The following is a 25,678-nucleotide window of genomic DNA, read 5'->3' on the forward strand; positions in this document are numbered from 1 at the left end:
TTCCTCCCTTTAAGCACCTCACTAGGTTTGTGTGCAAGGAGGCGAAGAGGCGAAACGACCCTAGCCTTGTAGGTCCAGGAAGCAGTTCGATTTACACCAAGCCAGGCAGATCCGTTTCGAATGTTTTCAACATTGATAAACCCGTGTCAGTGCTCAAGACCGAAGCCCTTACGACTAACAACGACCCTGGCAAGTATTGTCCATTGCATAACAAACCTCACCGCCTGAAAGCATGCAGAATGTTTAGGGAAAAACCCCTTGAAGAGAGGACGGCTCTTCTCAAGGAGAAAAGAATATGTTTTAGATGCTGTTCCTCAACCTCTCACCTCGCCAGAGAGTGTACGATCGCCGTGAAGTGTCCGGAATGTGGCAGCCCAGATCACGTCGAGGCCATGCATCCCGACCTGTCACCACAAACCGAGAGCGCTCCTTCACCCCCACAACAGGACGGCGGGGAGGGAGAGGCTCACTCTAGGTCAATAGCTGTCAGCACGAACTGTACAGAAGTTTGCGGTCAAGCTCAGTCAAGTCGTTCTTGTTCCAAGATCTGCCTCACTAAGGTGTACCCTAAAGGAGCCAAAGACAAGGCCATCAAAGCCTATGTGATTCTGGACGATCAGAGCAATCGTTCACTAGTCAGTCCAGAGTTCTTTAAATTGTTCAACATTGAGAGTGAGCGGTTCCCATACTACCTCAAAACTTGCTCAGGCAACATGAAAACCCAAGGAAGGAAGGCAGAAGGCATCCAGATCGAGTCCCTGGATGGTAAAGTCGTCATCTGTCTCCCTCCGCTCTTAGAGTGCAATGAAATCATGAATAACCGCGCTGGGATCCCGACACCAAGTGCGGTGCTACACCAGCCGCATCTCCACCACATCGCCAAACACATCCCAGAACTGGATCCGAAAGCGGAAATACTCCTGCTATTAGGAAGAGATGTTATCCAGGTACACAAGGTTAGGCAGCAGATCAATGGACCACTCAACGCCCCCTTCGCGCAACGTCTGGATCTGGGCTGGGTGGTGATAGGAGAGGTGTGTCTCGGTGACGTACACAAACCGATGGTTAACACACTCAAGACCAATGTGCTAGAGAGTGGCCGCCATTCAATCTTTCAACCCTGCCCGAGTGTCCCGTGCATCAAGGAAGCACAACAAGGCGTTAACAAGCGCGAGGCAAGCGACGAGTCGCTGGGCCAGTCAGTCTTCGCTCTAACGAAGTATGACAACAAACTTGCACAATCAGCTCAAGATACCATTTCTTTAAAAACCAAAGACACCAAGGTCTTCAGAGATGAAGCAAATAATGGGGTTGCCCCATTGCCTTTCAGAGAACCACGCCAGCGCTCACCAGATAACAAAGAGCAGGCAGTCAAACGGTTCACGTCCTTACGGAAAACCCGGAAAAGGAAACCTGAGATGCAGCAACGCACCCGATTGGCCCACGAGGTACTGTGCACCCTAATGGCAGAGGTCACAGCCATTATAAACGCACAATCATTCCTACCTGTGTCTTCTGACCCAGAAAACCCCTTTATACTTTCGCCATCAACGCTCCTTACGCAGAAGGCAGGAGCACCTCCTCCACCAGGAGACTTCTCAGACAAGGATTTGTACACAAAGCAATGGAGACAAGTCCAGGCTCTGGCAAATCAGTTTTGGTCCCGCTGGAGACAGAAATATCTACACTCGTTGCAACAGAGACAAAAGTGGACAGGACCCCACAGGAATCTGGCCAACGGCCAGAATCACTGCTACATTCCCTAGCGGGGATGGACATGTCAGGAAGATCGAATTGAAGACTACCGACCAAGGCGATGTGAAAATTTACCAAGGGCCAGTTACAGAAGTTATTCTACTTCTACCCAATGACTGATTAAGAGACTAAGTTTTGTACTCTGCTCATTGTGACCTTACGAAGGTCAAGCGGGGAGTGTGCTGTCTTTACGACAGTTATTTAGTTTATAATATTTTCGCTTAGTAATTCATTCAATAGTATTTTCTAGTTAGAATTAGAAGTGTTTAAAGTGTATTCATTGCATGTAAAATATATCGGCATGCGATGACGTCACATCCGGTTTCGCCGCGTCTTGTGGGAAAACACCGGTTTGAAATTAGCGCGAGGGTGGGGGCTTTCCACGAGGCTCACCTGAGCAGAAGCAGTTTTGCAGGCATGAGAAATCACAGTGAGAGCAACGCTGTAAGTTAATAGATAATCGATATATTGAACTAAGATGTTAATGCTGATCCTGTTAGAGGTAACGACGGTAGATAATGTTTATGCTTTCGTTAGTTAAAGAGTCGCGGATAGTTTGCATGGAAGTGTATTTAAAGTAGTCAATGGAGCAGGTAAACTCTCCCTGTATACTGCACCTTAGTGTAATGTAGTTATAGTCACCTTTGCAAGTATTTGCACTTGAAATGTGATATTAAGGAAGGAACAAATACTGTATCAATCTTGTATTGTTTTATCAACAGTTTTCACCATATGTTAATGTGAAGAGTGAACAGTAAATGGTTAATCTTACTGCGATCTGGTTTGCATTGGCTGTGGTTTATCCGGACGTTAAATTCGGCGTTTCGTTACACCCGAAGGAGAACGTTACACCACCTATTTAACACTAACCTGATCACAGGTCAATTACAATAATCAATTAACCTACTAACAGTCTTTGGACTGTGGAAGGAAACCATCGCGCTCAGAGGAAACATATCCAGTACTGGGTGTCATGTGGATAAGGTAACCAGAAGGAGGAGAGGAACTTCCTTCACAAGGGGCTCCAATCCACAGTTGCATCACTGAAACATGGCTGTCCCTGGAGTGGAGTTATGACTTGTAGGATAACGCCGGCTAATTTTTACAAAACAAACATTGTGCAAAATTGCATTATCCGTGGATGAGTTGACATGCTCCAGGAAGTCTAATGTCATGAAGTGTTTGGATTGAATTTCTGGAGTACAATAGAATGCCTGGAAATGGTCATTATCTCTTTTCATTTATCTTATAATTCGCATTACACAATGAAACTCCAGACTTCCTATTTAATCCAAAACAATCAGCTTTGTCATCTATTGAATAAACATTTTCCTTAAATGATACTTAATTACCCCTTTTAAAATCTGGCAATGCAATTCCCAAAGAAAAATCAGAACATTAATTCTTTTACTCATTGAAAATGATTTTTGTTTTGCACCTTAACCTCTCCCAAGTAAAAGAAAACAGTTATTTTCCAGATACTTATCCCAACGTCTATTTGTTATAGTTCAATAACCTTTTATTTGTCCAAGATCAAAATTTCTGATTTACAACATATGGTAAGTTTATTGCCAAATGTTTAAAAATGCTTTTCTGCAATTAACACCTAAAGTGATTTTAAATGTGTTGTCAGAAAAGCATGTTCAATTTCTTGTACATATTGCATATATTACTTCAGCTAAATTGCAAAGAACTTTGATGTGATAGATAATTTCAAACAAATTTGTTCATTTTTCAAGTTTGTAGATTGAAGATTCAAGATTGTTTTTAGCACAAGAGATTCTGCAAATACTAGAAATCCAGAGCTACACACACAAAATGCTGGAGGAACTCAGTAAGTCAGGCAGCATTTATGGAAATGAATGAGCAGTTGACATTTCAGGCCAAAACCCTCTATCAAGACTGGAAAGGAAGGGGCAAGATGCCAGAATAAGAGGTTGGCGGGAGGGGAAGGAAGACAAACTAGAAGGTGATAGGTGAAGCCAGGTGGATGGGGGAGGGGGAATGAAGTAAGAAGCTGGGAGGTGATGGGCGGAAAAGGCAAAGTGCTGGGAAGAAGGAATTGGATAGGAGAGGACAGTGAAAAGGAAGGAGGAGGGGCACCAGAAGGAGGAGATAGACAGGTGAGGAGAAGAGGTAAGTGTCCAGAGTGGAAAATCGAAGAAACTGGAAGAAGGAGGAGAAATAAAATTACTGGAAGGAGTAATCGATGTTCATGCCACCAAGTTGGAAGCTATCTAGACAGCGTATGAAGTGTTGCTCTTCCACCCCGAGAATGGCCTTACTGTTGCAGGACAAGGAGCTATGGACCAACATGTCGGAATGGGAATAGGGATAGGAATTAAAATGACTGGTCACCAGGAAATTCCACTTTTTGTGGATGGAGCAGAGGTGCTCAACTCAAGATTGATTAATGCCATTTCCAGTACATATGTGTAAAGGAGAACAAAATAATTGTTACTCTGGATGCAATACAGCACAAAATAAAACACAATAAGATAAATAACATAATGATAAAAAGCACCATAAATTAAAATACACAAAATAACTTACATACGTAAATTGACTGTGTGTCCATAAAGTGATGCTGGGCACAGGAGTGTCTGTATGCAGGAACAGGAATTGAGAAAGTAGTATCGGTTGGAGGTGTGGGTTAATGACTGAAGGTGGTGACCAGCCTCGCTGCTTAGGGAAAATAAACGTGTTTGAGTCTGGCGGTCCTGGTGTGGATGCTACATAGTTTCCTCCCTGACTGGAGTGGGAAAAAAACATACCAGGAGTAGGATGGGTGGGATCCCTTATGATATTGCTGACCTCTTTTTAGCACCTTTCTGTATATACTGTATGCACTTGATGGCGTGAAGGCTGATACTGGTGATGCATTGGGCTGTTTTGACTACCCATTGTAGAACCTTCCTGTCCTCCCCACGGGGTCCTAACCAGGAATAGTTGCAATAATCTGATTTTATTTTTGATGATACTGACTTTAAAAAGGAAGAGCTAACTGAATATATTGTTAAAACATTCAAGGCATTCATCAATAAAGGCACAATCAACACAATGGAGAGAACATTTCAGTTATTGAGCCGTGCTCTAAGCAAGAAAACATTTGCAGTTAGAATGTGCTTTTCAAATCTTCAAAGTGTCCCTAAGCCACGTATCGACAGTACACTTGAGGGCAGACATAGTGCTAACTCTTCACCAATTTGCATGTGGCAAAAACTTTTTAAAATATTTTAACAAAAGAGTTAAATAAATTATTAAAATAAAATATTCCTGATGGGCTGAATTTCACCCTTTCACACAACAGGTACAGAACAGATTATCAGTCCAGTAGACACAAATTGACTGTATCACCCGGCATTTCTCTCTCCCATTCCCCCACCTTTTAAATCTACTCCTCAGCTTTTTCTCTCCAGTCCTGCTGAAGGATTTTGGTCCAAAATGTCAACTGTACTTTTTCCCATAGATGCTGCCGGGCCTGCTGAGTTCCTCTCGCACTTTGTGTTTGATGCAGATTTTCTCTTATTTGTTATTAGTCCAATTTCCAATACTTAGCTCTACACCTTGTCGAGATCTGCCAGAGCTGGTCATATTAAATTTGCTGAGAAGGGAGCATCTTAGTCGATATTCTGGAATTGATCTACAGTCAAGTTCAAGGTATGCTACTCCAGAAAAAAAGAAGCAACACGGGGTCCCTCTGTTTAACTGCTTCTAGAGCTACTCCACTGAAACTGGAATGGTATCATGGGCCGGACTACAACCAGAAAGCAGCTAAATTTGGAGTAGCTGGCTTGATTTAGGAATAAGTGATTGCAAACCAACTATTAGAACAGTAGAATCAGTACAGCCCAAAATGATACCATTTGGTTCAGAAGACTTGTGTTGCTTTTTTGTAGTAATGTATGCCCTACCCCGACACTACCACCCACCCCCTTCCCTACACCCCAGCTCTTTATCTCTATTCTTGCAAACACTTTTTTCTCCTCTTCATCCCAGGTGACAAACACACAACATATCGACACCAATACACATGAACAAACTCCAACAATATTATTAAATTCAAAAGTCCAACATACCTGTATGTACTTATATTTGTTCTAATGAAAGGCAAGTTTTCTTACTTTCTCAGAGTTTAGTAATTGTTCTTTCAATCTAACATGATTTTGATATCATTTATTACAATACTGTGGAAGTATGGTTAACATATTGAGTGATTGCGTGTATTTTCCAGCTCTCGGACAAAATTAACAAACTGATGTCTGTAAAATTAGAACCCATTCTTTACCAGGAGATGGTCTGTATCCAGTTCCAGATTGAATTTGCTTTCAATAGACTTTCAGAAAGTTAATGTTCAGCCATAATTATTTCTTATGGAGTTGGTACAGGTCAAGACTGTTTTTAATAACAGTATGTTTTTTGGGAGTTGTTATGCTTTCTTTTATTGATAACTAACCAAATTGTAGATGAACTGAAAATACTGTTTAATCTAATTATGTGTTTTCTGATAATGTATTAATGATTTTTTAAACTACTGTATATAGCTATAATTTATACCTGTATTCATGTGTTAGAGAGATGCAGCACAGTAATGGGCCCTTCCAGACAAATGAGCTCATGCTGCCCAATTATATACATCTGACCAATTAACCTAATAACCCATATGTCTTCGGAATGTGCGAGGAAACTGGGGTACCCGGAGGAAACCTACACAGCCACAGAGAGCAAGTACAAACTCCTTACAAACAGCAGTGGAATTGAACCTGGGTCACTAGCGCAGTAATTGCATCGTGTTAACCACTACACTATCAATTAACCTAATTACACATACATCTTTGGAACGTGAGCACCCAGAGGAAACCCACGTGGTCACAGGGAGAACGTACAAACCAGGGTTGGTGGCACTGTAGGAGCATTACACTGACTACTACACTAAAAGAAAACAAATTTGAATTAAAAATTTCCTCAGGTATAGTGGATTCTGTTGCAAGAAATTGCTAATCTGTGTCTGGTCTCTGGGCAGAGGAGATGGGGAGGGGACACTTTTAGGAAAGAGGAAATATTAATCCTTACTTTTCAGTTGGTTATAGAGCAGTGTGGGCTGAAATTCAGGAACAGTTCTGCAGCTTGAATTGGGAAGAGGGGAAGTTTGAATTCAAAGTGCAGCAAAAGGATACTGTGTAAAATATGTAACTCTCTAAAACTACATCGATAACATGGCACACAGTGCAGTTTCAGAGATCAGTATCCGAGGCCCTAGAAAAGACTGAAAACCATACAACCTGAAATATAGTTGTGTTATTTTTCAGGCATTCTTTACTTCCATTTGAAACAACGCTTGTTCCTCATTTGTATGTAAATAAAGTGACCCACTCCTGCATTTACAAATTTAGTGGGATTTCCAACCAAACCGCAATCTCCCCCAACTCCACTTGTTCTCCTTTTCCTCCTTGAGTCCTTCCAGGAATTTGCCTATGAGACAGGTGCAGGAAATTTGCTCTGTTGTCTGAATACTATGTCTGTGGAAATCCAACAGGATCCATAAGTCTGCTCTGGTAATCAGCTTTTTCACTATTATTGGGCCTCCAACCAATACGAAATATGTATTGTGTGTGAAAGAATAAGGAACATTCAGAGGAAAGAAGTAGGAGGTACACTGCAAAAGAAGGAAAAATAACTGAGATGCATACTCCATGAGTAAAGTTAAAAAAATTCTAAAGATGAGCTCAAAAGAGTCCCTTGAACTTTATTGATTCAATGCTTAATACATCTAAGCAATGCAAAGGAACCCTCAAAGTTCAGATGAAGGGTTATTGATCTGAAACAGTGATTCAGGTACTCTCTTCACAGTTGCTGTCAGAACTGTTCAGTATTTTCAGTGCACTGTTTTCATTTCATACTGCCCCCTCACCCGAGGTATTTAACCCCTTAATCTGAATATGTTATTGAGCTACATACCCAAAACAACAGGATAGATTTCAAAAGTTGTGACCCCATTCTACACTGTATAAATCACAGCTTGGCTCTTCTGCCTATTTTTGATCAATATCTTAGAAAAGAGCACATTTAAGAGGTGAAATTAGGTCAAGAAGAACTCAAAGTTTCCCCCTAGAAGATGAAGCCTGAATTCAATGAATGTCTGGTGAGGCTTGTAGACCTAGAAAGAAGACACCCATGTGGCACTCTGATGCAGATTCTTTTATTTTATTTAGAGATACACCACAGAACATGCCTTTCTGCCCCAACAAGCTGCACCACCCAATAACCCATTTATTTAACTCTAGCCTAATCACAGGACAATTCACAATGACCAATTAACCAAGCAATCGGTACATCTTTGGACTGTAGGAGGAAATCCACGCAGTCACAGGGAGAATGTACTAACTCCTTACAGGCGGTGCCAGAAATAACCTCTGCACCCTGATACCCCTGAGCTGTAACAGTGTCTCACTATTCGCTATGCCACCGTGGCATACAAGGTAATATGGATAAATTGTTCTACTATTACAAATTTAAGTTTACTGTGGAAAGAGGAGAAAGTGTTGAACAGTTGGGAAAGACTCCCAGGCAGAGTAGCGGAGAAGTATGTTGAGGAATCATTAGTGGAACAAGCAGATGCAGCAATGTGACTCTGGAAAATAATTCTTGATGATAGAGTGGTAACCACCGAAGATGATGGTAAGAAAACACACTTTCTGCAGGTTGACAGATATTTGTTAACCTTCCTGATGCATTGAGAGTCCTGTGCGAAATATAAAAAAATCTAGAATGCAATCAAGTAAGTTCCCCAGGCCATTCGTCATTTCACAGCTATTGTAGGGAGGGAAAAAAGCATGAATTTTGGAAATTTGAACTAAAAGTGAAAACATCTGAATTACATTACAATTGCATGGGAATGGCCATTGATACTTTTTAAATAAAGGTCTTTCATTCTTAATGGATTCTTTCCTTTATGAATGCACTTTTTATTAATAGTAGCCTAATTTATTTTTTCTCAGCACTGATATATTTAGTCTGCTTCTACCAAAATTGTTTCTTTTCTGTCTTCTGTATTGATGCTATAACCCTGTAGAAGTAATCCTACTAAAACATCCCTATTCTTTTGTGTGCCATGCTTCTTTTTACAGCTATTTCAATTACAATCCTTTCCTGGAAGAGTCAATGTGTACAAAGCAAGAGAGAGAGAGAAAGAAAAGATGTAATCTTATAGATAAAAAAAAACAAAACTTTGATTCAATGTTAAGCCCCCAGAGCAAGGGGATAACATGAATAAAAAAAATAAAGCACAGTCTCAAAGAACTGAAATAATTCTCATTATCCTCACACTGTGAACTCCTTCTGACTTCGATTTATTCAATTCCTACTTCATGCTTTATTTCATTCTATCTCTAATGAGAGCTAAACTAATATCAAATTATTGTCAGTGCTATGCTGCAATACAAAAGACAGTCATCATTCCATCAATACCCTCTCTCTCTCTCTCACCCATCTCTATTTCCTCTCTGCTCCCACTTTCCTCTTCCTTCTTCCCCCTTCTCTCTCCCCACACATGCTTTCGCTTTCACTTTCACTCACTCTCTGCCCCCACTCTCCCCCCTCTCTCAACTAAATAACCACATATAATACTGTGTGAATTAGTAGCAAGCTTTGAACTTAACATTATTCTGTTAACTTGTAATTCATGATAAACCAACTCATCCCAAAGCATTTTAAGATGTTCTGCTGTTATTACCAATTACATTATGAAATGGCAAAATACACTCAGCCATCTAAGCCATTCCTTCAAAAGAAGTATACAACTTGCACATCATGGACTGCACACAATCTAGTGAGGAAAATTCTACATAGCTACCTTTTATCCCATTAGTCATCAAGCTGAACTCCAAGATACTTGTTAAGTCCTCAACTTAAACAGCTGACCATTACAGACCAATGGCCTAGGCTTCCCAGGCAGAGGTATTCAGTAACTTCACCTTTGACCTTGATTAAAATTATTCATTTGTCATCAGCATTTCTCCTTGTTGAAAATTAACCCCTGCAAGATGTTTCTGTTGTGATGATACCTGTGGTATCACAAAGGAACATCAGGATTCCAACTCTCCCAAAAAGCAGAGAAAATCAGATAGGGGAAAAGACACTGACTTAATTTCAGCCGAAACTGTCAAAATAAGTAAGCAGCTTTTAAAAGTCCTCAGAACACTTAGAACATTTAGAAGCTTTTTTTAAAATCTTTTAAAGCTTTATATTTTTTTACAGACAGAAGCAAACAAAATTTGCAAGTCATTGGAGAGGTGTGTTTAAAAATTAAATTTTAAAATGTCTATTTAAATTGATGGGCCATACAAAAAGTTTTATAGAGCCTCAATATTAACAAGACTTTGGAAAATATCTTTAAAGTACTTGTAAAAGCCTTTATTAAATTACCAAGCGTAAGGAAATTTTTTAAATGCTTTTACAAAATAATTAAGTGAATAAATCATGGGAAAGAGTTTCTAATAATTACTTTAAAAGAACAAGCTACTTGAAGATGACACCACTTGTTGGTGTGATGTCAGATGGTGACGAGGAGGCGTACAGAAGTGAGATAGATTGGGTGTTTACAACAACGCACTCAACACCAGCAAGATCAAGGAAGTGACTTCAGCAAGGGGAAGTTGGGAGGACAAACACCAGTCATCATTGAAGGGTTAGCAGTTGAAAGCATGAGCAGCTTCATGTTCCTGGGTGCAAACATCTCAGAGACTCTATCATGATACAATCATAGTGAAGGCTCACTAGCAGCTCTACTTCATCAGAAGTTTGAGGAGATTTGGTATGTCATGGAAGACTTTTGTGAATTTCTATGGGTGTACAGTGAAAAACATTATGATTGGTTACATCACAGCCAGGTATGGTGGCTCCACTGATAAGAATCGCAAAAGGCTGTTGAGGGTTGAAAACTCAGCCAGCTCCACCACAGGTGCAACCCACCCCAGCGTCAGGGACATCTTCAAGAGGTGATGTCTGAGGGAGATGGCAACCACCATGAAGGACCCTTATTAGCTGGTTCATGCCCTCTTCTCATTATTATCATCAGGGAGGAGGTACAGAAGCCTGAAGGCGCACATTCAATAATTCAGAAACAGCTTTTTCTCCTTCCCCATCAGATTACTGAATTGTCCATGAACCCATGAACATATCCGATCATTCTTTTTCTTTCACAAGTTATTTATTTTGTAATTTATGATCATTTTACTTTGCACTGCACTGCTGCTGAAAAGCAAGACATTTCACGTCGTATAAGACAATGATAATAAACCTGATTCTGATTTTGACCTTTACTCTTCTTTGTCATTCTCTCACGCCTACCATCTTCCATCTAAATCTCTTCCAGTATGACAAATCTTGGCACGTACAGATCTAGTGCAACATCTTCAGACAATTTTCCTGAAGGAAATCCTGAAAAAGAGTCTCAGCCCAAAACATTAATTTCCATAGATGCTACCTGACCTAGTGTGTTCCTCCAGCATTTGGTGTGTGTTGCATTGGATCTTCAGCATCAGCAGACTTTCTCCTGTTTAGACAATTTTTCTTTCCAAGAATATTAGTTCAAGTTCATGCTGCCTTGTTTATCTCCATTTTTATTTCAATATCAGAAATATCACCTGATCATTCCATGGAACCCTGTTGAGTTGTCAGAAGCAGGTTTATTATCATGGATTTTGTTGTTTTGCAACAGCAGTACAGTGCAATACATAAAAAAATATTACTATATGTTAGGTTACAATAAGAAATATAAAAAATACAGTCAATAAGTAGTGCTTAAAGAGAGCAAAATAGTGAGGTTGTGTTTATGGCGTTAGAGCAGGCATGGGCAAACTACGGCCCGCGGGCCATATGCGGCCCGTTAAGCTTTTTAATCCGACCCGCAGAACTTGATGAAATTATATTAATAAACCTTGTTAACGTTTTTTCCCCGCAATTCTGGCGTTTTCCCAATAGATGACGCACTCTATATACATTGACCTTTGTTGAGGTGCAGCGTATTACTCCACATTTGCGCTTTACTCTTTGTTCGGCTCGACCTATTTGTGTGAACAGGCGTTCAGCGTCATGAGCATCAACAAAGCCAGCCACAGATCCAAGTTAACTGACCAACACCTCAGATCCATCCCGAGAATCGCCACAACAAAACTAAATCCAGACTTTGATGCGCTGGCTAAAAAGGGAGACCAACAACACTGTTCCCACTGTTCCCACTGAAATTAAAAATGTTTCTTCGTTGTGTTATGTAAAAAATGCATCTGAAAATTTTTTTTTCAATAAGCCTTACATGTTACATGTCATTTCTGTTAAGTGATGGACATGAGTAGTGCGCAGGTGCACTACGTTCTCAAAATAAAAAATGCGCTCCAGATCAAATAACGCGCTCCGGATACTGGCGCGCTGTCATTGTTCTGTCTTTGTGCTGGTCGTTGTTGAGTTTTGGCACAGGGGACAATTGAATAAGAAGGAGCAGGACAAGTAGACCTGCATCTCCTACTGTTTTTGAAATAAAGACAGTCAGGAGGAGAGTGATGATGATAATATCTTGAAGGATAACAGAATTTTCAGTGCTTTAAAATAATAACTGTTACTATTAAAAAAAGCTGTATTTTATTCATTTAATTTTCAGTGTTTTAAAAGTCATTTCAATAAATAGCTAAATACCATGGGACTTCAAAGACAGATATTTTGTTGTAATGCATTTGTTCATTTTCAATTGAAATTAAAGTTCATGTTTTCTACATATCCCATGATACTTTATTTTCTCTTATGAGGTGTATTACCAAAACACTCCGTCCATCTGCTCCTGGTCCGGCCCCCCTATCAAATTTTAGAACCCCTTGTGGCCCACAAGTCAAAAAGTTTGCCCACCCTTGGGTTAGACCATAAGACCATAACCTGACAGTGGAGGGGAAGAAGCTGTCCGTAAAACTTTGCTGGCAACTTTGAGATACTTGCATCAAACTCTGGAGGTGTGAAATGCCGAAGTTTGTATCAAAGTTCAAAGTGCATTTATTATCATAGTTTATGTAAATTATACAACCTTACAGGCAGCCACAAAACAAAGAACAGCCCATGAAAGAAGACCACCAAACACCCAATATGTGGAGAGGAAAAGAAAGAAATCATGCAAACAATAAAAGAAAGCAAATGGCATTTAGATCAAAAGTGAATCCTCAGCCACAAAGCATTTTGACAGAGAAATGGAGGTGAACGTTGTTCACATCACTGTCATGATCACTACAAAATCTGGGCCAGTATTCAACAGATGTAACCTACTCTTCATATTACTCCAAGGAAAACTGAAACCATTGTAGTTTACCCACTAATGTTCCAACCAAGATATAATGCCAGTTTTAAAGTTAATTGGCTCAACCTCAAATGCCTCTATGTAGAAGGGCTTTTGAATGGAAATCGAAAGCTTCGATCACTTGACTCTGTTAGAGTGATTTTTGGGCTTAGCACCTTTAGCAGATAACTTTGGCCACCAGTCTTCAGATCTGGATATGATTTGTGGATTTGATTTTGATGCTGTTCACAGGCCAGGCAGACCAGGAAACAGGAACTTAGTTGATCGTCTGCATATCCAGACATCCAATCAAAATTCCATTGCATGGATGCAATAGTGATTAATGTTTTGGGTATAATGCTGAGAAGATTGTAAATATGGATTTGTTTTACCCTTTCCTCAATTTTCTTTGATCATGAGCATATAAAATGTGTATAGTGCTGAGCATAGACATAGTAAAGTAGTAGTGCGATCATTCGATTCGAGTATAATGCTCTCCTAAGGAGTTATTCCCTTAAAAGACAACGCCTATTTGTTACTTTGTATGGGGGAGGCTGTTGCATGGACAGCTACCACATGGTTCTTGATAGATTGGGGTCAGGGTCCTGTAGCACGGAATGCAAGACAACTCGGGACCCTTCGCTGCTGCAGCCTTCCTCCACCTTCACTGCCGACGTGATGTGTTTGTCTCCAACCACTCCCTCGACTTACCAGTTAAACTCCAGGCGGTGTCACTCCCAGGATCTCAGGAACTCATCAGCCTCTCCACCACAACAAGGAGATGACCCTCAGAGAAGAAAATAAAATAATCATGTATACAATATCATTCTTTTCAACACTTTAAAGAGCTTAATTATTTTCCACTCTTTTCTCTCTTTACAGTGCATTAATTGATCACAATGTATGATTCTAATTGTTAGGATTCCATAGGTAAGAACACACTTGATCTTCATATTCTTTAAAATATCAGGGAAGTAGTGGGGGATATGTCACAATAGCAATACACAGAAGGATAATGCACTTAAATCTTATTTAGATATTTATTTCTCTACTTTGAAAAGGTCAAATATTAGCAAATCCTTTTTACAAATATTGGCTCAAAATCCTTTAACTTCAACAGCTATGGGTAATTTTTAGAGTAAAAATATATATTCTGAAGTGGTGCTGTAGATATCTTCTGAGAAATCACTATACTGTAACAACATGAACACCTATGCAGAGGTGAAAGAATCTGACACTTTCTGCAGGCACACTATGCTTATTAGTCCCCCTTAACCTCTGATTTCACAGTGCTAGATTGCAGAATCCTCACATTCAGAAATCTGAAGTTAGCTCAAAGGCAGTTTCTTTGGAAAGTGGTTGCACTACAAAGTCAGAGAGATCAGGACTAGTTTGTCTTTGTTTAACAATGAATCTGGAGAGATTCAGATAATTTAATGGGTATATGTAGTATGAGGCATTTTTCGACAGTAGTCAAGTATAGGGCTTGAGTAGTTTGCCAATCTCAATCATTGTGGTTTTGGGATGGTTGAACTTAAACTCAGGTTTTCCATGATGAGAAGGAGGAAGCAATTATTTACATCATTACTAATTGCTAAAGTCTTCATGGCTTTAGCAGATCAGGGGAAGTATTTAGCTTCTACATTATCTCCAGTCCCCATTCCCTGCAGTAATAATCTGCCAAAAACTCTTGTTTGGACTCATACATAGTCATCTGAATGCATTGGCCTGGATGCCGAGAAATAATCTGCTGCTCAGAAGTGGATATAACTAGCCAAGCAACAACTACTGTAAATTTGAAAATAACTAGAAGACTTGTCAACCAGCTCTTTAAGTTTTCAGAAGGTAAATGACAGCATACAACCTTTTTATATCAGTAAGTGGAGCATCTAATTCCCTCTCTTATGTTTTTGATAGAGCACAAAATTTAATTAAATGATTTGCGTTTTACAATCCTTGGGATAAAGTTTCTGCTTTGGAGTAATGTAATGTAATCAGCATTTTAGCCACAAATTACGCCTAAAATTGCTCCCACATAGAAAAGAGTTGCTTCCTTCTGAGATCCCTCCCAAACACATTTGCATTGGCAACATTTGCATTGCACATGTGCAATAGGACAGTACTTTAGACGTTACTCAAATGTTGCCTTAAAAAATCTTCTTGAATGCTTCTAAATCTGTAACCAGGTGCAACTGGATTAACTTAGCTGAAGAGATTGTTCACACACAGAAGGAAAATTCAAATGAGAGCATTTGGTCCACCATATGTAAGTAACCAATAGTAACAATGACAGAACATCAAAAACTACATAGAACTGTTTATTGGTGCACCATGGTTATTGACTTTTTTAGCATAAAATTAAAGGCTTGTAAAATACAACTATTGATGTCCTGAAAATCCTACAAAAGGTAGCAGATTCAGCCCAGTTTAGAAGAGTTAAAGCCACCTAACCATTGAGCACATCTACATGAAATGCTGTCGTAGGAAAGCAGCATCTAAGATCCTCACCACCCAGGCCAGGCTCTTTTCTTGCTGATGCCATCAGATAGAAGGTACAGGAGCCTCAGGACTTGCACCACCAGGTTCAGGAATAATTACTATCACTCAACCACCAGGCTCTTGAACAAAAGGGGATAATTACACTCATTTATTGAGATGTTCCCACAAACAATGATCTCATTTTAAGGACTCTTTTTATATTGTTCTTTTATGTTTTTGTTATTTATTGCTATTTATAGTTGCATTTCAACGGTTTGATGTCTGCTATGCTCATGCTCTTTCATTGATCCTGCTTACAGTTACTATTTTATTAATTTTCTGAGTATGCCTGCAGGAAAAAAAAATCACAAGGTTGTATGTGGTGACATGTATGTACTCTGATAACAAATTTTACTTTGAACTTTGGTATTGTTGTTGACTTCTTGCCCAGTATAAGACAGCCTGGTACAGATGTACAATTACCGTCCTGATGAAGGAACTCGGTTTGAAATGTTAACTAGTTATTCCCTTCCATAGACGTTGCCTGTCTTGATCAGTTCCTCCAGCACTTTATGGTATGCTTGTGTGTAAACTTCAACAGCCCTCCTTAAAGGACCACAAATAAAATTCTGAATAAATGGCCTCCGAAGCAGCATAAAAACATAATTTAACACAGAATAATACAGCACACTACAGGCCATTCAGCCCTCAGTGTTATGCTGACATTTTAACCTGCTCAAGATTCAATCTAACTATTCACATCCACCGATCCACCAAATGCAGAAATTTGATTTGCATTAAATTTCTCTTTGAAATGTTGCCTTCTTTTGCATTACGTTTACGATGTTAGGTAAATTATTCTGCAAATTGAGAGGAAGAACCTAACTAAAGCAGGCTAAAATCTAGGATGTAAGAAGCAATGTGCTTGTCAGAATGAAGCTGTGCATTGTTCTGTAGAAAGCTTTAGTGTATTTGCTTCCTTGAAACAGGCTATTGTGATATCCAATAATAATATTGTTTTTGACTTCTTGCTCAGCATAAGACAGTCTGGCACAGACCTATGTAATTACTGCTTATAACCCAACTTTGTGCTCTCTTGCCTGTCTTAGTCATGCATTACCTATGGGGAAAGGACGAATAGGAAACCTGTAACGAAATCTTTGCCACCGCAGCTTTGAATTCATCCTCTGTAGGTCCATAAGAGCAGAACAGAAGGTGACATTCTTTCCTATGATAATTGCCTACTTCCATTCTCCCCATTTTTCCCACTCCATTCAATCCTGTCCTTACGTCAATGCAAATTAATAGGAATGCTGATAAGATTTATACCCTGTGCACTGTGATGATGAACATATTCTTATTTCCCAGATTGTGAATAGAAAATTTGCTCATTGGAATGAGCAGAATGACCTATAAGTCAGTGTTACTTGTTGTAAGCCCTTAATCCAATATTGTCCACAGTTCAGTCAGTGACATCCTTGGCGTAGAGTTAGAACGCCACTCCAGAGATACAGAGATCTTTGTTGATACTCCAGTGCAGAGTTAGAGGTGTTGTTTTCAGATGATGTATTAAGCCTTTCTCGTCTCTCAGGTGAATGTACGTAAAGGTGCAATTTTGAAGATGGGGAGGACAGTTGCCCCAACTACTTAGAAATTAGAATCTACTATAAAAGCAAAGATAAAATCAATAACATTGGACCATCTATGTATTCTTATGAAAAGGAAGTCATATTTTGAAAATCTGGTCTGTTGAAGATACTTGGTCTGAAATATCAACTCTTTTTCCCTCTATATAGATTCTACCTGACCAGCATTTTGAGTATGCTCTCGATTTTTGGGCATCTGCAGAATCTCTCATGTTTAAGGATCTTTTTGAGTTTGTAACAAGCAGAATAGACAAAAAGATACAAATGGATGAATTGTGTTTGGATTTTTAGACATGTCACACTTTACTGAATAAAATTAAAACACTTGGAACTCGAGGCAATCGAGGCAATATGGTCAGAATATTAGTTACTGGTCAGAAAACAGAGATAAGGAATAAACTGTCCATTTCCAAGGTGGGAGATTGTGAACAACAGAGGACGGCAAGGAATGGTGACCAGATGAAGGGAATCAAATGTAATATATTCATGTTTGCTGAGGTTACAAAGCTGGTTGGCAGTGAGGGTTATGAGAGAAGATGCAGAAAGGCACAGTGGAATAAAAACAGATAAAGTATGTAATACCCTGGCTAAGATATCTACTGCAAATGCTGTGGGGTACTTCACTTAGTAGCTTTCTGTAAAAGCATGGTGTCCTGCTGGTAGAATGTTTTGGTTTCGGCTAAACATAACCTTCAACTTAGGAATGTTATGTCAGCCAATCAGAGTGGTGGAACTGGGAGAAGGTTCTAGAGAGAACTAGGCAGAGTGAGATTTGTGACAGACACTGGAGGGGTTCGAGGTCTTTTTGGCTGGAGATGCAGAAAAGAGAAGATTGGGAGAGACAGCTGTAGGAGTCAAACCGACTGGAAGATGAAATTGCAAGGCACGTTTCACGAGACAATGGAATCCAAGATGGGAAGCTCTACCGGTGATTGGTGATGAGAACTCAGCATCGTGAGTAACTGTCATACCAAGCTTTTGGACAATACAAGCTCCAATGATGTGCACTTTTAGACTGGATTAACTGTAATGGGCCCTTTCGTATTTTTAATTTCCTTTCTTTGATTTCCTTATCTGTTTGATAAACCAGAAATTAGTAAGTACACTTTCTCTATAATTGTATGCGGTGTATGATCTGTTATTTCTTGCTGACATAATTGTGTATGGGCAGTACTTACACAGTATTCACTCAAATTGGGGCTCCGGTAATCGGAACATCCCGACTTTCCTGTTTGGTTGAACCTCAAATCATACCAACCCTAGATGTCTATTGCTTATAAAAGGTGCCCTTCTCACCACTAAGTCAAGTGGCTATAGGCAGAGCTGGCTAATGAGCAAGTTTACATCTGAGCCCGGTGAGGGGGCTACAAGTGAATAGACAAATAGATGGCAGGTGGAATATAACGTACATACTGAAAACATCAGTATGTAGAAGACTAGAATCAAATGGTGAGGGACTGAAAGGCATTGGTGTTTGGAGGAATCTGGATGCCCTTCTGCATGAATGACTTCAAGCTAATTGGCAGTCAAAGGAGGTAATTAAGAACACAAACAGTATCTTGACCTGATTTGAATCAATAGTCATTCTGAAATTATAAATGGCCCTGGTGAGACCAGACATGGAATAATGTGAACTAATCTAACCTTCCTACCTGGTATAATGGAAGAATATACTTGTTATTCACAAAATTCCTGGGAATGATGTTGAAATCTATGGGCAATGATGGAGGACTGGCACTACATTACCAACTCCATATGCATTGTAACTATGAGGTAACCCTGAAGGTTTTCTATGTGCCATCTCTATCACCATCACTGTTGTTGATTTCCTTTCCAGGCAGGGGTTGTGGACTTGGAAGATGCTGTTCCAGCAGCCTGTGCAAATGACTGGAGGGATTATTGTACAGGAACGCCGTGGCCATGGCAAACCTGGAGAATGAACAATTAGGGTGCTGAATGGCTGCCAATAAAATGGGCAGCATTGTCATAGACATGTTGAGAATCTTTAATGTTTAGAAGTCACACTGGTGCAGAGAAGTTCACAGTATTCCTTCATACTTGTAGATAATGGAAAAACTCTAGGGAGCCAGAAAGTGAGACGCTCATTACAGGACACGGAATCTCTGACTTACTAGTGTGGCCACTGTATTAGGCAACATGCAACAGTGTTGAGTAGCTAGACACTAGTAACGACCCCATTCATTTTTAATTAGTGCAATGGTATCGTTCGACATTTCCGGTGGTTGAAAATGGACAAGTAATGGGAAAAGACTGTTTGAAGGATGTTAGTTAGACAAGCTACATTGCAAGAGCAGTTCCAGGAATACCATGTCATTTTTGATGGTCATAAACAAATGCAGTGAACTCTTTTGCTTAATTGTCTTTTGCTTAATTAAGGTGTAAGGTGCACAATAAGCCACAATTATTGATTTTTCTCTGGAGTACCCAGGAATTCATTTAGTGATAGACAAATTGGCAGCTGGAGTTCAGTCCAGAGAAGTGTGAAGTGATTCAATTTGGAAGGGCAAACTTAAAGGCAGGGTACAGGGTTCATGGCAGGACGCTTAACAGAGTGAGAGGAACAGGGGAATCTCGGGGTTCATGTCCTTGCATCCCTCAAAGGGAAGCACCCTAAGTTGATAGGGTGGTTAAGAATGGTTTGTAGTCCTTCGCTAGTTGGGGGATTGTATTCAAAAGCCATGAGGTAAGGATGCTTCTCTATAAACTCCGTTCAGACCACACTTGGAATATTGTGTTCAGTTCTGGTCACCTCATTATAGGAAAGATTAGGAAGCGTTAGAGAAAGTGTACTTGAGATTTACCAGGATGCTGCCTGGACTTGAGAGCACATTCTATGAAGTTAGCTTAAACGAGGTCGAGCTTTTCTCTTTGGAGTGACGGAGGATATGAGATGACTTGATATAGGTGTACAAGATGATAAGAACCATGGATAGAATGGACAACCTGCACCTTTTTCCCAGGACAGAAATAGATAATATGAGAGAGTATAACTTTAAGGGGTTTTGAGGAAAATATAGGGTGGATGTCAAAGGTGTTTTTTTAATGCAGAGAGTGGTAGATGCATGGAACCTACTGCCAGGAGTGGCAACAGAGTCAAATACAGTGGGGACATTTAAAAGACTTTAAGAAAGGTGCATGGATGAAAGAAAACCAGAGGGCTATGTGTGAGGGAAGGTTTAGATTGATCTTGGAGTAGGTTTAAAGGGTTGGCACAACATTGTGGGCTGAAGAGCCTGTACTGTTCAATGGTGTATAAAATATACTGCTGTTTCAATAGTTCTCTTCTGAGGTATTCTATTCTACTACTGAAGGCCCAACATGTGACCTAGTGACTGAAACTGGCATACATTACTTCTCCTTTATTTTAACGACTGCAAAATCCATACTTAAAATATAAAACAACTCTTAAATAATACAAGGCATATTTCACGGAGTTGCTGGAGTTTGAAGTCTCTTTGCCTCAGATTCCAGTATCTCTGTTCTCTTGTATCTTCAATATGTAAACATCACTGGGTGTCTATACAAAGGCAGACATGGAAAATCACCAAAATTAGTAACAATTTTGTATAGTCATGAACTCTTATCAATGTAAAATACACTGGGAATTTTACATTAGCACAATTAGCTTTGACTTTTTACAGAAGGGTATTATTCTAGTGATTTCATAATAGAACTTGAGGAGAGGTTGAGGAGAGACTGAATAAGCAGGAGCGGTTTTCCCCGCAGCACGGGAGGCTGAGGGGTTTCCTCATAGAGATTTATAAATTCATGTGGTGTGCAGATAAGGAGGCCAGTCACAGTTCTTTCCTTAGGGTAGATATGTGTAAAAGTAGAAGGCACAGGTCTAAAGTGAGAGAGAAGATTTAAAGGGGATCTAAGAGACAATGTCTTCATACAGGCAGTGGTGGGCATATGGAATGAGCTGCCAGAAGAAAGGGTAGAAGCTGACACAAATGCAGTGTTTATGAGATATTTGGACAGGTATTGGGATGAAAGATATGGACCAAATGGGACAAGCTCAGGTAGGCTCCTTGAGTTCTTCTGTCTGGACCAGTCGGACAGCAGAACTTGTTTCCATGCTGTATAACTCCATGATTTTATCATTCCATGTGTTGCAATCAGGTCAGAATTTGCACAGCCTGTTCTTGTAGTTATTGAGTAAGTTATATTTATCTGGTAACAAGAGCAAAATTTGTATAGAATTTTAAAAAACTGGGAATACTCAGCAAACTGGGCAGTACCTATGCTGAATAAAACAGTTAATGTTTCAGTTTGATTTTCTTATATCGCAACAAAAATTTCAGATGAGAGGTATTCAACATGAATTGTTTTTATCTTTCCCCACAGTTGCTGCCTGATCTGCTGCATATTTCCAGTCATTTCTGTTTTCTTTTGATTTCCAACATCTATAGTTTATTTTTATTTTTGAGGAAAGTTTGTAGGAATCTTTTGTGACCTTACTGTGAACTGTATTTCAGTAAGGTTGATATGTAGCTCTTCTCAAATTGCTAAGCATTTATGAAAGCAAAAATGAAAATAAACATTTTCTACAGCTTGGAATTAATTTGTTTCATAGACTCTCAATTATAAATTTAGAATTAAATTCTTGTCTAAAAATCATGAGGATGACTCTTTGATCCCTCTTAGCAAATTTATCCAGAAATGGCCAATAGAGATATCCATCACTGTAACGAACTGATGTCAGCATTATCGCCTCTGTTGAAGTCAAATTTTTATCATTCTTTGTGTGATTATGATTGCAATGCTAATGAATCATGTCTCATTAATATCTATCTCAACTATGATGACATTTGATAAGTAATCTCTTCAACTTTTGTTTCTGTTCTATTTTGTGGATCCTGCAGGTATCTAAGTACAGGAATGAAAGGGTTATTGTATGAGGAATGTTTGGCAGCTTCTTGGGCTGTATTCCCTGGAGTTCAGGAGAATGAGAGGGGATCTCATAGAAACATTCCAAATGTTAAGAGGCCTGAACAGATTAGATATGGCAAAGTTATTTCCCATGGTAGGGCACGACTTCAGGACTGAAGGACATCCATTTGAACAGAGATGCGGAGAAATTACTTTAGTCAGAGGGTGATAAATCTGTGGAATTTGTTGCCACGAGCGGCTGTGGAGGCCGAGTCATTAGGTGCATTTAAGGCAGAGATAGATAGGTTTTTGATTAGCCAGGGCATCAAAGGGTATGGGGAGAAGGCAGGAGAGTGAGTATGACTGGAAGAATTGGATCAGCCATGATTGAATGATGAAGCAGACTCGATGGGCTGAATGGCCTATTTCTGCTCCTTTATCTTATGGTCTTATGGTCTAATACAGTACATAAGTGAATAGTGATACATTTATAATACATCAACAATTTATGATCATTGCCCGTTATACTATTGCTGTTTAGTGCAGAAATGAAGGCCCTCCATCTTTGTCTGTGTAGAAAGATTCTTCTCCGTAACAATTATTTTTTGACCAGTCAAGGTTTTTAATCCTGAGCTGAACCCCCGAACCTGGAGGACTGGTGGACCACTCTTGGTCTGGCTTCTACCTTTTGACCTGTTTGGAATGGGTGACCCGACTAAGAGCCAAAGCACAAGGACCTGTCTCCAGCCAACATAGCTCTCCAGGTCGTTGAGACACAAAAGCCTCCAAACAGCAAGATTGTGGTCCTCTTGGAGGAACTACTTATAAAGATGAGTTAAAATCTTGTTTAGAAAACAAATCTGTAATTTGGTATGTCTTATACCAAATTGTACAAATAATTCATAGAGTATAAATGAGTTTTAATGAGACCTTACTCTCCAGTAATGTACTTTTTTATGTTAACCATCTGTGTAATGCACGTTGCAAATATAATTAACGTGAAAAGGTCACTTGGGCACTTGGCTTTGTAGCCTGGCATTTGCAGATTTAACAGCCAAGTTCTTCAGAGGAGTACTGAGACCAGCTTGGAATGAATCCTGGCAAACTGTGGGGAAGTGATATTTTGTTCCACTCATAATGCAAACCAAGCGAGATGTAAAATTCATACTGCATTGGCTCCCAACGAGAGATCAGTATGTGGCATTCTGTTCTTGGATACCAGGTCTCTGTGGAGCTACAGCCAGTCTATTTAGTATTTGAAACCAAAGAGTTGAATACTGATTGGAGGATTTAGAGGTCAAAATGAAGAAGTTCCACACTGAAGTAAATAGAATGCACTAATGGTCAGTATCACTAAAGCATTGGAAATATGGCAATCTTATAAAATATAGCAAGCATTTCTCTGGTGTTAGTCACCATAATTAGGTAATTAGATTTTCTTTTACATGCAAGCAGATAGTACCAGGTATAATTAGAACACTACCCTGTTGGTCCTTAACTGCAATAAAAAGAGTTACTGTTAATCCAGAGTTACTGTTTATTTAGAATATCTGTGGTTTCCACCAAATATGTATTCAGTTTACAGGAAATTTTGCATAATTTATACATTTTAGAGATGCAAGGAGCGACAGCTGTTTGTGATTAAGGTTCCTAGGAATTATGGGGTTATCACCTGTAGCCAAGGAAATGAGATGACTGTTAGGCCCCAGGACTTGTAGAAAGAGGCCAGCAGCAGTGCACATTATAGAGGCAGGAATATACAGTATTTCAGTAGTTTCCAAATAGTTGGTTCAGCCTACTTCTACCTTAGACTGTGGCCGACTGTGATGCGTATCTACATTAATCTCATTTGTCCGCAGTAGGTCCATATTCCCCTCCTCCTTTCCTACCCAGGTACCTGTCCAAATGCCTTTTAAACACCATAGTTGTATCTGTCTATACTACATCCTCTGGCAGCTCATTCCATATAACCACTACATGAAAAACTTACCCACAAAATCTCCTTTAAATTTCTCCCCTCTCAACTTAGACCTTTTTAGACGCCTCAACCCCAAAAAACGTCAAAATAAATAAATACCTTGAGATTCATTTCCTTGCAGGCATTTACAAAAAAAACCATACGTAAACAAACAACCAATGTGCAAAAGAAGACAAATTGTGCAAATATAAGATAAATAATACTAAGAATAAGTATTGTACAGTTTTTGAAAGTGAAGCTAGAGGTTGTGGAATCAGTTCAGAGTTGTGATGAGTGAAGTTATCCTCACTAATTGCTGGATAATAACTGTTCCTGTCCCTGGTGGTGTGTAACCTAAGGTTCCTGTACCTCCTGTCTGGTGATATGGCCTGGTTTATGGAGGTCTTTGATGATGGATGCTGCTTTCTTGTGGCAATGGTGGGAGGGTTTTTCCTGTGAGGGACTAGGCTGTGTCCACCAGTTATGTAGACCTTCCTGAGCATCAGTGTTTCTATACCAGCTGTGGTGCCACCAGTTAGGATACTCTCTATTGTACATCTATAGAAGTTTGTCAAAGTTTTAGGTAACATGCCAAGTTTACACAAACTTAAGAAAGTTGAGGCACTGTTGTGCCCTCTTTGTAATGGCACTCATATGCTGGTCACAGGACACATAAGAATATAAGAAACAGGAGCTGGAGTCGGCCATCTGGCCCATCGAGCCTGCTCCGCCATTCAATAAGATCATGGCTGATCTGGCCATGGACTCATCTCCACCTACCTGCCTTTTCCCCATAACCCTTAACTCCCCTACTATGCAAACGTCCGTCTAACTTTGTCTTAAACATATTTACTGAGGTAGCCTCCACTGTGGAATTCCACAGATTCACGACTCTCTGGAAAAAGCATTTCCTCCTCATCTCCATCCTAAATCTACTCCCCTAAATCTCGAGGCTATGTTCCCTAGTTCTAGTCTCACCTACCAGTGGAAACAACTTTCCTGTCTCTATCTTACCTATCCCTTTCATAATTTTGTATGCTCCTCTCATCTTCTGATATGATATTATGAAGGAATTTAAAGCTACTGAACCTCTCCAACTCAGATCACCTAATGAAGACTGGCTCCTAGACCTTTAGCTTTTTCTTCTTGTAGTCTCAACTTACCCTATCTCATCCACTCATAATTTTATTAACCTCAAAGATGTTACTCCTTAGTTTCCTCTGTCCCAATGAGAATAAACTCATCTTTTCCAATCTCTACTTATCAATAAAGTCTTCCACTGCAGGCAGCGTCTGGGTGAATCTCTTCTGCCCTCTTTCTAATGCTACCATATCCTTCCCGTAGAATGATGGCCAGAATTGTACAGAATAATCCATGCTGGGGTGGTGGGTCGGAGATACGTCTCTACCAAAGGAGGTTTAAGGTTCTCCTTTCCCTCCGAGAGCCTCTAGGTCACCCTTGGGCAAGGTGTAGCACCTGTTTACCCCCCAGCCACTCTCTCCCAACAGGATCAGGATCACATGAAGCCATGGGAGCAGGTGGTGGGTGACTATAAGAGCAGCTGGTGCATATCATAAGTCCTGGTTATGACATCAATAATGCCAGCCAGGCCATCTCTGAAAAGTATTGATAATG

General features: G+C 39.8%; 1 protein-coding gene across 1 annotated transcript; it reads left to right on the forward strand.

Annotated features, from left to right (window-relative positions):
- Positions 1 to 267: 267 nt before the first annotated feature.
- Positions 268 to 6,282, forward strand: LOC132397713 (uncharacterized). The gene is made up of 2 exons (XM_059976484.1): positions 268 to 2,199; positions 2,478 to 6,282. Exon 1 carries the CDS (start codon positions 393 to 395, stop codon positions 1,764 to 1,766), a length of 1,374 nt encoding a protein of 457 aa, XP_059832467.1. The 5' UTR covers positions 268 to 392; the 3' UTR covers positions 1,767 to 2,199; positions 2,478 to 6,282.
- Positions 6,283 to 25,678: the final 19,396 nt, after the last annotated feature.

This window comes from Hypanus sabinus, chromosome 8 (assembly GCF_030144855.1).
Source record: "Hypanus sabinus isolate sHypSab1 chromosome 8, sHypSab1.hap1, whole genome shotgun sequence".
Classification (NCBI taxonomy): Eukaryota; Metazoa; Chordata; class Chondrichthyes; order Myliobatiformes; family Dasyatidae; genus Hypanus; species Hypanus sabinus.

Coding starts and splice junctions, on each gene's coding strand:
- LOC132397713 (XM_059976484.1), top strand. CDS start 393: ATGCATCCCGACCTGTCACCACAAACCGAGAGCGCTCCTTCACCCCCA.